Source organism: Sus scrofa, unplaced genomic scaffold (genome assembly GCF_000003025.6).
Source record: "Sus scrofa isolate TJ Tabasco breed Duroc unplaced genomic scaffold, Sscrofa11.1 Contig1558, whole genome shotgun sequence".
NCBI classification, from domain to species: Eukaryota; Metazoa; Chordata; class Mammalia; order Artiodactyla; family Suidae; genus Sus; species Sus scrofa.
Window position 1 is genome coordinate 16,572 of NW_018084906.1, and position 12,502 is coordinate 29,073.

The following is a 12,502-nucleotide window of genomic DNA, read 5'->3' on the forward strand; positions in this document are numbered from 1 at the left end:
ATTTTTTCTCCCCCCGCCCTGCTTAGCACCTGTCTTTGCTTAAGCCTTTCAGAAATTCAGGTGCACTGTCTACAGGCTCTGCCTGTCAGTGTTATTTCTGTATGAATACTCCCACATAGAATATTACCTATTTCTGCCCAGGAAGAAATCTTGGAGCCATTTGGGGATCCTCTCTCCCCAGGCAAAAGCGTGGATTTGCATTGTTTGGGGGACCACAGCTAGAGTTCTCTTTTCCTGATTTCCTTTTAAATGTCAAATACTGGTCTTCACTCCATGGGTGTCTGGCTTTGTGGCTACAGTGAGCTCACCATTGCACAAGTGTGACCTACTCTGCACCAGCCTCTCCCTCTGCACATACTGATTTATTTGCTTGGATTGTCCTTCTCTGTCTTGCTACCCTTGGCAATAGTAAGGGGTGTATTGTCAAACATCTTTTGAAACTCTCAGGAAAAGTGCCTGCAATATTTCCACTACACTTTGTTCTTGTCTTCTTGAAAGCAACTTGAGGTAGGCTTCTAAGACAGTGACTCTATTGAATCCTTCTGCAGCAGTTTGACTCCTAACACTGTCAGGCACATAATTAGTGCTCTGTAAATACCTGTGGGATGAATAATTGAAATCAGGTAGTGGAAGGTGTGAATGGGACTCACTTTAAAATGGTATCACATATAGGTTCCCAGCACATACTATAGGACCAACCTCATTAAGACCCTATGGTATCCATAGATACTAATTGCTTTTGGCATTATGGTGATCTCTTCCCATTTTAAGAAAGTGAAATTTGATATTTATCTTAACATTTTGTATTATCTTGTTCTCATAGAATTGTTTTTCATATTAAAAAAAGTTCTTATTCTATTCTATTCTATTCTATTCTATTCTATTCTATTCTATTCTATTCTATTCATTTTGCCTTTTAGGGCCACACCTGTGGCATATGGAAGTTCCCAGGCTAGGGGTTGATTTGGAGCTGCAGCTAAGCCATAGCCACAGCAATGCCATATCCAAGCTGCCAGATCTGAGCTTACTATCTGCCTTTTGTAAAGAAAATTTTAAAAATTTAATTTAATTTAATTTAATTTTTGTCTTTTTGTCTTTTTAGGGGTGCACCCTTGTCATATGAGGTTCCCGGGCTAGGGGTAGAATCCGAGGTGTAGCTGCCAGCCTACAGCTACACCAGATCAGTGCCATGTCTGCAACCTACACCACATCTCATGGCAATGCTGTATTCTTAACCCACTGAGCAAGGCCAGGGATTGAACCTGGGTCCTTATGGACGCCAGTAAGATTTGTTTCCACTGAGCCACAGTGGGAACGCCTATAAAGAAATATTTTAAACATTTAAATTAAAAATTTTTATTGGGGTACAGTTGATTTACAACCTACACCACAGCTCATGGCAACACCGGATCCTGAACACACTGAGTGAGGCCAGAGATGGAACGTGCATCCTCATGGATACTAGTTGAGTTCTTTAAAGCTGAGCCTTCTTCCCATTTTTGAGAAAATGAAATTTGGTATTTGTCTTTACATGTTGGTATTGGCTCATATTCATAGAATTATTTTCATATTTAAAAATTTCTTTTTTAAAAATTAAAGTTGATTTACAATGTTGTGCCAATTTTTTGCTATACAGCAAAGTGACCCAGTCATACACACACACACACACACACACACACACACACACACACGCACACACAATCCCTTTCTCATACTATCTTCCATCATGTGGGACCTCATTGCTTATCATTGTCCTCACAGAATTTAAATCCTTTCTGAATGCTCCAGTCATTTCTTTAGTCTCCTCATGGCTGATTTCATTTCGTGGTTCCTCAAGGTATAGATCATAGGATTGAGCAGCAGAGAGATGACAGTGAAGGTCACGGAGATAGCAGTATCTGTGGGGAGGGTGGTGAAGGGCTGGGCATAGACGTAGATGCAGGGCACGAAGTGCAGGGTCACCATGGTGATGTGGGAGGTGCAGATGGAGATGGCTTTCCTCCTGGCCTCCCCCTGGTGAGACCTCAGAATCCTGAGGATGACTGTATAAGAGATGAGGAGAAAGAAGAATATAAACCAGCTGACCAGTCCATTGTTGGAAATCATCAGGAGCTCCGGGTGAAGGTATCAGTGCAGGCAAGTTTGAGGACCTGGGGGACATCACAGTAGAAAGTGTCAGGAACATTGGGTCCACAGAAGGGGAGTGGGAGCAGCAGGGAGATCTGTGCAGTGGAATGGACAAAGCCCCCCACCCAAGAGGCCACCATGAGGCTAGTGCATTGTTCCTTACTCATGATGGTCAGATAGTGGAAGGGTCTTGAGATGGCCACATAGCAATCAAAGGCCATCATATATAGAGAGAAAACATCTGCTCCCCCCAGAAGATGGAAGAAGAACATTTGGGTGACACAGCCATTGAAGGAGATGGTCTTTCTCTCTGACAGAAGATCAACTAGGACCTTAGGAGCTGTGATGAAGGAGAAGCAGATGTCAAGAATGAAGAGATTGAAGAGCAGGAAGTACATGGGTGTGTGCAGATGAGATTCCCAGGTAACTGTCACCATGATGAGGAGGTTTCCCACCAGAGTTGTCATGTACACCAAAAGCAAAAAGACAAATAAGACCCAGCTCAGCTCTTGAGACTAAGTAATTCCCAGGAAAATAAATTCTTTCACTCGGGTATAATTTCCCTGATCTGTTGGATCACAGATTTCTTTTTTCAAGTATATCTCTGGAAGAAATAACAGCATATTAAAGAATGTATTATGAAATCTACTATTGTCTTTTCTGTCATGAGTTTTTTTTTTTCTTTTTCTTTTTTGTGGCTGCACCTGTGGCATATGGAAGTTCCTGGGGCCAGGGGTTGAATCTGAGTTGCAGCTGCAGGACTATAGCATGGCCCCAACGGTGCCAGATCCGAGCCATATCTGTGACCTATGCCATAGGTTATGGCAATGCCAGATCCTTAACCCACTGAGTAAGGCCAGGAATGACCCTCATCCTCATGGATACTAGTCTGATTCTTACCACACTGAGCCACAACAGCAGCTCAGACTTCTAAGCTACAACTGCAACTTATATGATATTGTACATCAACTATGCTTCAAAAGAAAATGCAACCTTATCTATGAAAAAAAATCTATTCCATTTCTAGAAAGTATGTACATATGTTATGTTCACCAAATATGTATCCTAGAATATTTGTAGCAGTTTGTAATTGCCTCAAACTGGAGAATGACACAGATGTCAATTAACAGTGGAGAAGATAAACTGTGTTAAAATCACATACTACTACACAGCAATGGGGATGATCTACTTTATGTGTAAAAATATATATGAATCTGAGACATGATGTTAGATGAAATAATCCAAGCACAAAAGAGTACATATGCTTTTATTTGTTCATACAAAAACCAAAATATACAAAACTAAGGGAATATGAGGGAAGCTTTTGAGGTGCTGATAATGTTTTGTTTTTTAAATCTGGGTGCTTATGGCAAAGATATATTCAGCTTGTGTGAAAATCCATTGACCTGTAGAGACTTATGTGTGTTTTTGTATATGTTCTTCAGTAAAATGTTAACAAAATCAACATGGCTTCAAACATTTTAATCTCTTGTAAAGAATAAACTTCACAAAGTAAAATTTAATTGACCACTCGCTTTCATAATGGTTGTTTTATAATAAAAAAAGTTAGAGCTGCTACAACTTGAGAGTTACCTTCTCATTCTTGTCTCACTTATTCTTGTCTTACACAGTGGCTCTGCTGTCCACCTATTGTCCTTTCTCTGATCTGATTTTAATTACTGTATGTTTTCCTCCATTATACCCTGCGGCACATGGAGTTTCCAGACCAGGGATCAAATTGACCACATTTTCGACCTATGCCTACAGCTGTAGCAACACCAGATCCTTAATCCACTGTGGCAGGTAGGGGATTGAACTTGCATCCCAGCGCTGCAGATACACTGCTGATCCCCAGTGGCAACAGCGGGAACTCCTGCTCTTCTAGACTTAGGAAAAAATCCTTTCAAGCTCACAGTTCCCCAAGCAGCACTCTCCTTTCTACTCAATAAGAATAAGAACCTCCTTTTTCATTCCATTAATTTTTGACATTTCATGCAACAACATGGAATGATAAGAATAAATGTTCCGAATAGTGATCAAAGATTTCAGAATCCCTGAATTAAAATTCCCCAGGCTAACGACTTACCATATCTAGACAGTGGAGAAATCATGCCCAAAGGAGTCTTTGGTTGATTCAGAATATAAAAATATTTCAATGGATGACAGCATCTTACTCTAAAATTTTTCTTTTGCTATTGGAAGGATAAGTGAATAGTTTTCAAATTTTCTACTCAAGAAATCTCTGTGACAAGAACAGCTTCCTGTGTTTCCTGTGTTCTCCTCCCTTCTTTCTCTCTCCTATTTTTCTTGACTATTTCTATTTTTTCCTTCCTCTACATACCATTTCCATGACTGTATTAGTGCTCTACAGAAACAGAACTGATACGATCTATATCTATATCCATGCCATCTATCTATATCTATCACACATATATATAGACACACACTTAGAGAATTATTATGTAGAATTGACTGTGCTATTATGGAGGTGAAGTTCCACGATCTGCCTTCTGAAAGCTGGAGACCCAGGAAAGCTGAAGACCCAGGAAATCTTATATTGTAATTCAGTCTTGTTCAAGGTCCTGAGAACCAAGGGAGCCAGTGGTGTAAATGATGAGATGAGAAGTCCCAGCTCAGGCAGTAAGGCAGGAATAAAGGGGTATATTTCTCCTTCTTCCACCTCTTTTGTTCTATTTGTGTCCTCAATGGATTGGATCCTGTCTACCCATTGGGGGGGAAGAGAAACTCATCTTTATTCGAAGGAGCAAGCCTTGATTCAAATGCTAATGTCATCTGGAAACACCCTCATAGACACACCCAGAAACAGTGTTTAAACTGGGTGCCCTGTGGCCAGTCCAGTTGACACATAACATTAATCATCATAAAGATGTTGAGATCATCTTTTTAAGAGAAAGCTGACTCAAATATAAGTCCTTTCCTTAAGTAATTTACAGTTGAGACAATAAGAGTGTTTCAGCTTGTGGGACTGGCAGAGAGAAAAGTGAGGAGAATCAAAATTGTGAGGATTTATATTAAAAACAGTCCCTCTTGGGCTTATAATGTTTGTAAACTTTGTCCTGGAGGTTTTATGGGACAGTGTCACATCCCACACTTGCATTTTGGATACACATATGTGCATCATCTAGAGAATTTACATGATTTGGGCTTTACCACTTCCTAGATGGTTTGAGCTTGGGCCAGGTACTCAATCATAGCACCAAACTCATGAGAAATATATGAGAGGGTCACAAGATATGGGTTAGAGTCAGTTCTCAGCCTTCACCATTAAAATTTATCTACAATATGATGATAATAAGACCTACCTCATAAGTGGGACTCTTCTAAAGAGTAGGTGAGATTGCATGTCTATTTTGCAAACTGGAAGGAGCCGAGGATTTTGATTTTGCCAGTGGCTACCCTGTCTCACCAGCTCCAGGTGAGCCCTTCTTTCTCATACATGCCAGGTGCCTTTGTGGGGACTTGTCTGAGAATGGCTCATCTTGCTACTGATGCTGTGGTTCAAAGCCCTCTTCCCAACAACTGGAAATAAGTGTAAAGTGCCATTTATCTTCTAGGGATTTTTTTTTGGCCTAGGAATTTGAACTAATGCATGTGTTAAAAAAAATTGAGTATTGTATCACACGTCTGCTTATAAATAAATTTATTTCTGCATGCAAATGTAAATATAAGCATTTTCATTTAAAAAAAAAAAACCTTTACAGAAAGAAAGCAAACTGCAATCTTCAATTTGTGCTTCAGTCATCTGGATACCTGGCCTTGGGGTATGGGGGTGGGCAACTTTCAAAGTCTCAGCATTATAGCAATGTGGGCAGGATTATGGAGCTCTGTTTTGTTTATTTTTTCCCTCACTTTTAGTGAAAATTTATGTTCATTTTATTGCTTCTAAAACCCATCATATCCATGTGAAATATGTATTATTTTCCTGATTTCATGGATGAGGAAACCAAGACACAGAATAATTAAGTAACTTGTTCAAGTTTTCACCCCTGGTAGAGCCATGTCACAAACCAAGATCAGTCTTATTCCAAAGACCTATGGTCTTGGGAGTTCTCTTGTGGTGCAGTGGGTTAAGAATCTAGTACTGTTTTTTCATTGGCTCAGGTTGCTGCTGTGGCATGAGTTTGATCCCTGGCCTGGGAATTTCCATTCGCCATGGGTACAGCCAAAAAAACAAACAGAAACCCTAACTACTGCAACTATACTTCTTCCCAGTGTTGGTCAGCCCTTCCCAGAAAATCCTGGAAAGGAAAAAAAAAAAATCCTTTGCCAAGCAAGTGAAAGTAGAATGTGGGTGTAGGGTGATGATGTTAGAATCTGGAGCCTGGTGAATAAAAGGTTTGGCTGAAGGTGACTCACATGAGAGGATGTCAGAAGTGACTTGGAAAAACAAAAGCAGAATTTTAAAAGTTGACTTTACAGTCTTTAGAGGTACCTTCACCCAGAACCTCCATCAACCACAGAGTGTTCCAATGCAAGGTGCAGAAATGTGTTCTGGGTAGCATTATTCAAACACAAGCTCCTTCTTAAAATAATGGATCTTGAGGGTTCCTACAGATGCTGTCTTTGTACAGAGTGGGGAGGATACTTTGAATCTACAGCATTGTACACATTGCGTTAAAACACAGGCCCAATAAAGAAGGAGGGAAGGGGAAGTGGATAAAGAAATACAGATGTGGGGAGGGATAAATTAGGAGTTTGGAATTAACATATACACTCTACACTACATAAAACAGATAACCAACAAGGACCTACTGTATAGCACATGGAACTCAATATTTTGGGAAAGGCATCTATAAGTGAAACCTATAAGGGAAAAGCATCTGAAAGAGAAATATGTACATATATCTGTATGTATATCTGAATCACTTTGCTGTATATCTGAATCACTTTGCTGTATACCTGAAACTGACACAACATTGTAATCAACTAGACTTCAATAAAAAAAAGAGCTATAATTTTATCTGTTTTTGCAAAGTCAAAAGAAGGATCATTAGGGTTTCTCAGAAATCACCCCAAAGGTTATTTGGAAATCACCCCATGCTTTGGAAACAAGCTTATCAAAATAAGCACCCAAGCTTTGGAAACAAGCTTATCGAAACAAGCTTATCTTGGAAACAAGCTTATCTTGGACAGAGCCTGTAAACCCAGGGTTACCTTGTACCCAGCTTCCCAGAAAGAATGCTGCTCCATTCTCTACATTGAGTTGAATCTATGAGAGCTCTCCTATGTCATGATTTTCTCTCTCCCAATATTGAAAAACCTCTACTCTTAATTGAATCCCTAAATTTTTAGAAGCCTTATGCATATTGAGTTGCAAAGCTGGCCAGATTCCATGTACTAAATTCAGGAATTGCTGACTTTCAGTGCTGTTTTTCCAAGGCAATTGTCCTCCTGAGAGGCAGGAAGTAGCCAGGCACCTAATCAACTACCTTCAAAGCAATTCAAACCTCACCATCTTCCCTCCCACCCCCAAGTAAAATGCATCACATCCCCTGGAGCCAACTGAACTTCCTCTTCTATTTTACAAGCCACAATTTCCTTCTTCCACATAGTGAAAAACTACCACTTTTCTTGGCTTCATTAAAAGTCTTGGTTTCAAAAGGAACATTCTATACATTTGTAGCATTTCTGAAAAATCTACACCAACAGCTTTTGAGTTTTGGAAGTTCACAGGCAAGCACTAACAGACTCAGTCTCCAAGTGAAAAAAATCAACCCTATTATGATGCTCCCATTGCATCTTAGAAGTAGGTTCTGGGGAAATTCTATGTTTCATGGACAGCCTACCTCAAGGCTAGCAATTTGGTTATGTTTTTCTTTCAGCTGGGAAAGGGCAGCCTTGAGGAATCACCTCATTCCGACTCTTCACCTGACAGTGCCTCGACCACCTCTCTTGTCCCTCAGCCACAAGCCTAATAAAGAAATTAGCAAAGGGAATATTGTTGCATATGAATGTGGAAGCCTAGTGGCCAATTCGATGGTGTTCTTGTGGGAGTCATTAAAATGTCACCAAGTCCTCCTCCTTTCTCTCTATCTCCCTCGTCGCCTCTCTGCCCCGTCTCACACGTGCATGCAGAGACACTAGTGCATCTTCAGGATGTAGCCTTTTCTCCAGAGGAAGCCCATGAGACAGTGCATTATCATCCTTGGCTTAGGAGGAACATGTTGTGTTGCACCACACCATGGACCGTGTGGTTTTCCTTCTTACCAAAATTGTTTTGCTTTCAACCAGCTGGGAAATGAAACTTAAGTAAAAGGGTAACAACAGAAAAATGAATCAGAACTCAGTGGCTACTGTTGGGGTAGCTCTCAGAGACTGGAGGGTGTAGATTTATATTTATTTTTTATTTTTTGCTTTTTAGGGCCATACTCATGGCACATAGAAGTTCCTGGGCTGGGGCTGAATCTGAGCTGCAGCTGCCAGCCTGCACCACAGCCACAGCAATGCCAGATCCAAGCCCTGTCTGTGACCTACACTACACCTCACGGCAATGTCAGATTCATCGCCCACTGAGGGAGGCCAGGGATCGAACATGCATCCTTATGGATACTGGTCTCATTCATTACTGATGTGCCACAGTGGGAATCCCAAGCTTGTGATTTTATGTCATCTAGATAAATGATAGACATGTGTGTAAACAGATGCAATTGACCTCCCCCTCCACTGAGTTATTGAATCAGGTTGTATTTTGTGTTCAGACATAGTTTGAGGAAGTGTCAGAGACAATGGTGTGGCAGGGCTTTCTGAGTTCCTGCCCCTGGGATCATATTTCTGTAGCCAAAGTGTGGCCTCTGCCTCTGTGCATTGGCACAAATTAAGTCTCAGAGAAAGAGTTTTTGGTGAAGCAGAAAGAATAGCTTAACTGCTTTGCCAGGCAAAGGAGGCCATAGCAGGCTAAGGCCTCAAAACTGTGTCCCATCTTGAGAGGAAATAGCAAAGAGTTTTATAGATTCAGCTCAGAAGACAGGGTTATTGATTAAGGTGTCTATATTATTCTCCCTCCATAGATCATTTCAGAGTCGTTAGGTCCATCAGTCGGTCCAGTGATGGTTTTGAAACTGACAATGCTTATGACTTGAACCCAGCCAGCAGACTGGGACTTGAACCCAGCCTAAACCCAGACTGGGACTTGAGCCCATGTGCTGGGAAGCAAATTTAGCCAAAAGCTAGATTGCGACTTGAACCTATAGTTTTTACATTAGAATCATTCATCTGGTGTCTGGACTTACTGAGGTTCAGGTTCTTTGTGTCTCAGTGCAGAAGAAACTCAGCAAGAGAGACAGTGATAGGCAAGATTTATTCAGATGCTGGTGAGAGATGCAAGCAGGCAGGCAAGGAGGCTCTACCCTAAGGATTAGGTGGGCTACAGTTTTATAATCCAAGAGAAATGGGGGTGGGAAAAACCACCTATTTCTCTTTCTTCAAGTAGTAGCTTCTCCTTGGTATCCAGTATCAGAGTATTTGACCCTATAAGGTCAAACTAGAACTGTCATGGTGCTTATTCAAAACAGCAGAAGGGTGGTCCTTAACTCCTACCCTTGGTGTGAACCTGAATGCCAGCCTCACCCCATCCCCCACCCAATGACCTGAGGTGCATATCTGGCACCTCCCCTAGTCAAGCAAGCCTGCCTCCTTCTGAAGGCCCTCCCAGGTGAGCACCAACCCACAATGATCTCCCAAAGGTCCCCAGGTCCCCTCTCTCCATCCATGGTTCCCCATTGGGACACCCCTCCCACAACAACCACCTGTGCAACTATCCCACTCCATCCCTATCAGTGTCTGGTTGTCTTTGTGGTTATCATTCCTTGACCTTCTCTTTGGAAAGAAGATTGCTTACAGGGAAGTGGTGATAGGTGGTGTTCCATTACAAAAGAAAAACTAGATGCAATAAGACACTAGGTGCAATACACTCTAACTAGAAAGTAAACATTAGTAATACGTTTGTGTGTCAAGGCAGGGCATAACATAATGGAGATGGTTTTAACTAGTTATTTTTTAGCTGTAACAAAATTTCCTAATCAGTAATTCTGGAGTTAGTCTTTTGAGACTGAGGGGAGGCCTGGAAGGTGAAAGGAAAAGGCTTTTACTTCAAAACATGAGAACTCAGGAGTTTGTACATGGTTTCACTTCTGGAATACAGTGATTCAGACTCTATAGGTCTTTGATGCCATCCAGATCTGACATAGGGATAAAACTCTGATCTGAGGGAGTTGTAAGGGGTAGAAAGAAAAGGAAAGGACCCAGGAGTTCCCGTTGTGGTTCAGTGGTTAACGAATCTGACTAGGAACCATGAGGTAGTGGGTTTGATCCCTGGCCTCGCTCAGTGGGTTAAGGATCCAGCATTGCTGTGAGCTGTGGTGTAGTTTGCAGATGCAGCTTGGATCCAGTGTCACTGTGGCATAGGCTGGCGGCTACAACTCTGATTAGACTCTAGCCTGGGAACCTCCAAATGCTCTGGGTGCAGCACTAGAAAAGGCAAAAAAAAAAAAAAAGGAAAGGACACATTTGTATGAACTAGGTTCTAAAGTGGCTTTTGGTATGTATTTTTTATAGGCAATTTCATAAAGAAAAACAGTCTAGAGATGAGAGCTGCCTGAGCAAAAGTAGCAGAACCCTATGAGTGGTGACTTGACAAGAATCGCGGGCTGGGTTAATGCTTAAAATGTTAGAGCTGATTGATGGGAGCAGGAAATAATGAACAAGTGAGTCAGTAAGTTAATGGATGCTTATGGGGCCAGCCCAGGTCCAATGAGGGACAGAAGTGAAGTTTGTCTTCAACACTCGCCAAGCTTTGGTTACCTCCCCTGGGCGCTCTTCTAACCCACTGGCTCTGCCTTCATGTTCTGACCCCTTATCTCTACTCTCTAAGCCATAGTTTATCTTTGACCCACTGTAATCTTTTGCTATGAAACTCTCTTGCACTGTGTACCTCATCAGCTTCAGGGTGATTCTTTGAGTTGTACGTAAATAACAGGAACACTTACTGTCATATTTTAATGACAAAGCTAGAAATTTTAAGGAGTTCCCTTTGTGGTTCTGTGGGTTAAAACTCTACATAGTATCCATGAGAATGGGGGTTCAATTCCTGGCCTTGTTCAGTGGATTAAGAATCCAAATTTATTTTTTATTTTTGCTTTTTAGGGCCTCACTTGAGGCATATGGAAGTTCCCAGGCTAGGGGTCAAATTGGAGCTACAGCTGCTGGCCTACAACGTGGCTACAGCAATGAGAGATATGAGTGGTGTCTGTGACCTACACCACAGTTCACGGCAATGCCAGGTCCTTAACCTACTGAGCGAGGCCAGGGATTGGACCCACAACCTCATGGTTTCTAGTTGGATTTGTTTCTGCTGTGCCATAATGGGAATTCCAGGATCCACTATTTTTTAAGAAAAAAAAAAGCTAGAAATTTTAAGATGATAGGTGCTTTTAATTCTATGTACATTCCATCTTTTCCACACCATTTTTTCCCCTAATAATGATGAGTATAGATCATACATAGGAGAAGAGTGTAACAGGTCAATGGGTAATGGAATGTGAATTAGGCATAATAGTTCAGTTATTAAAATGGATCCATTTTCCTTTACCTGAGCATTTACTGTCTGCCATGTATGTTTTACATATACCATCTCATTCTAAGCTTCACAACAACTCCAAGAGAAGGATCATGTCAGCATCTTTGTGTAGGTGAACTGTGACCTGTGAAGAATTAAAATAGCTCAAGATCACACGGATGGATGGCAGAGATAGGATTTGGACCCAGGTCTGTTTAACTCTGAAGTTAGAGCTTTCAGCCACAGTGCTTCACTTTTTTAATTTTAACCATATTTTCCAGACAAAACCACAAGCCTATATTGCCTCTTCACAAATATGAACATATTGAAAGATAGAGTTTTATTCTTCTTTAGCACCCTTTCTCTTTCTTCCTCCCTTTCTCCAGTGGGCAGAATGTAAATCCTCAATGGTGTAGTCAGTCTGATATTTGCTCTGGTAAGACTGCAACAGCACACAAGTTCTTGAGTAGTGAGAACAGATTGCTCTTGGTGTAGGATCCCTGAGGTTCCGCCTGCCTTTGTCATGAGAATGTGAATTTGGTATGTCTAGTTCTGCATAAGATAAATCCCTTAAGGACATTATGGGAAATATTCCAAAGCTTCTTCATTCCTGATAGGAATCTAGGAGGAAAACCACTACATACCTTTGAGGTTCTCCATGGGTCACAAGCCCATATGGAGCTTAACTCAGCAGAAAAAATGTTCTTAATCTGTGATAGGCCCATATATACTCATATATGTGTATTCCAGAGGCAGTGATCATGAGCTCTTTCTAGAACAGGATTGCAGTTTGGCCATGGA

The 12,502-nt window shown here is 41.3% G+C and overlaps 1 protein-coding gene across 1 annotated transcript; it reads right to left on the bottom strand.

Annotated features, from left to right (window-relative positions):
• Positions 1–1,717: 1,717 nt before the first annotated feature.
• On the bottom strand, positions 1,718–4,196 carry LOC110258207 (olfactory receptor 4D9-like). The gene is given in 2 exon segments (XM_021081398.1): positions 1,718–2,117; positions 2,120–4,196. Coding segments are annotated over 2 exon segments (804 nt in total). The 5' UTR covers positions 2,595–4,196; the 3' UTR covers positions 1,718–1,788.
• Between the last annotated feature and the right edge of the window lie 8,306 nt (positions 4,197–12,502).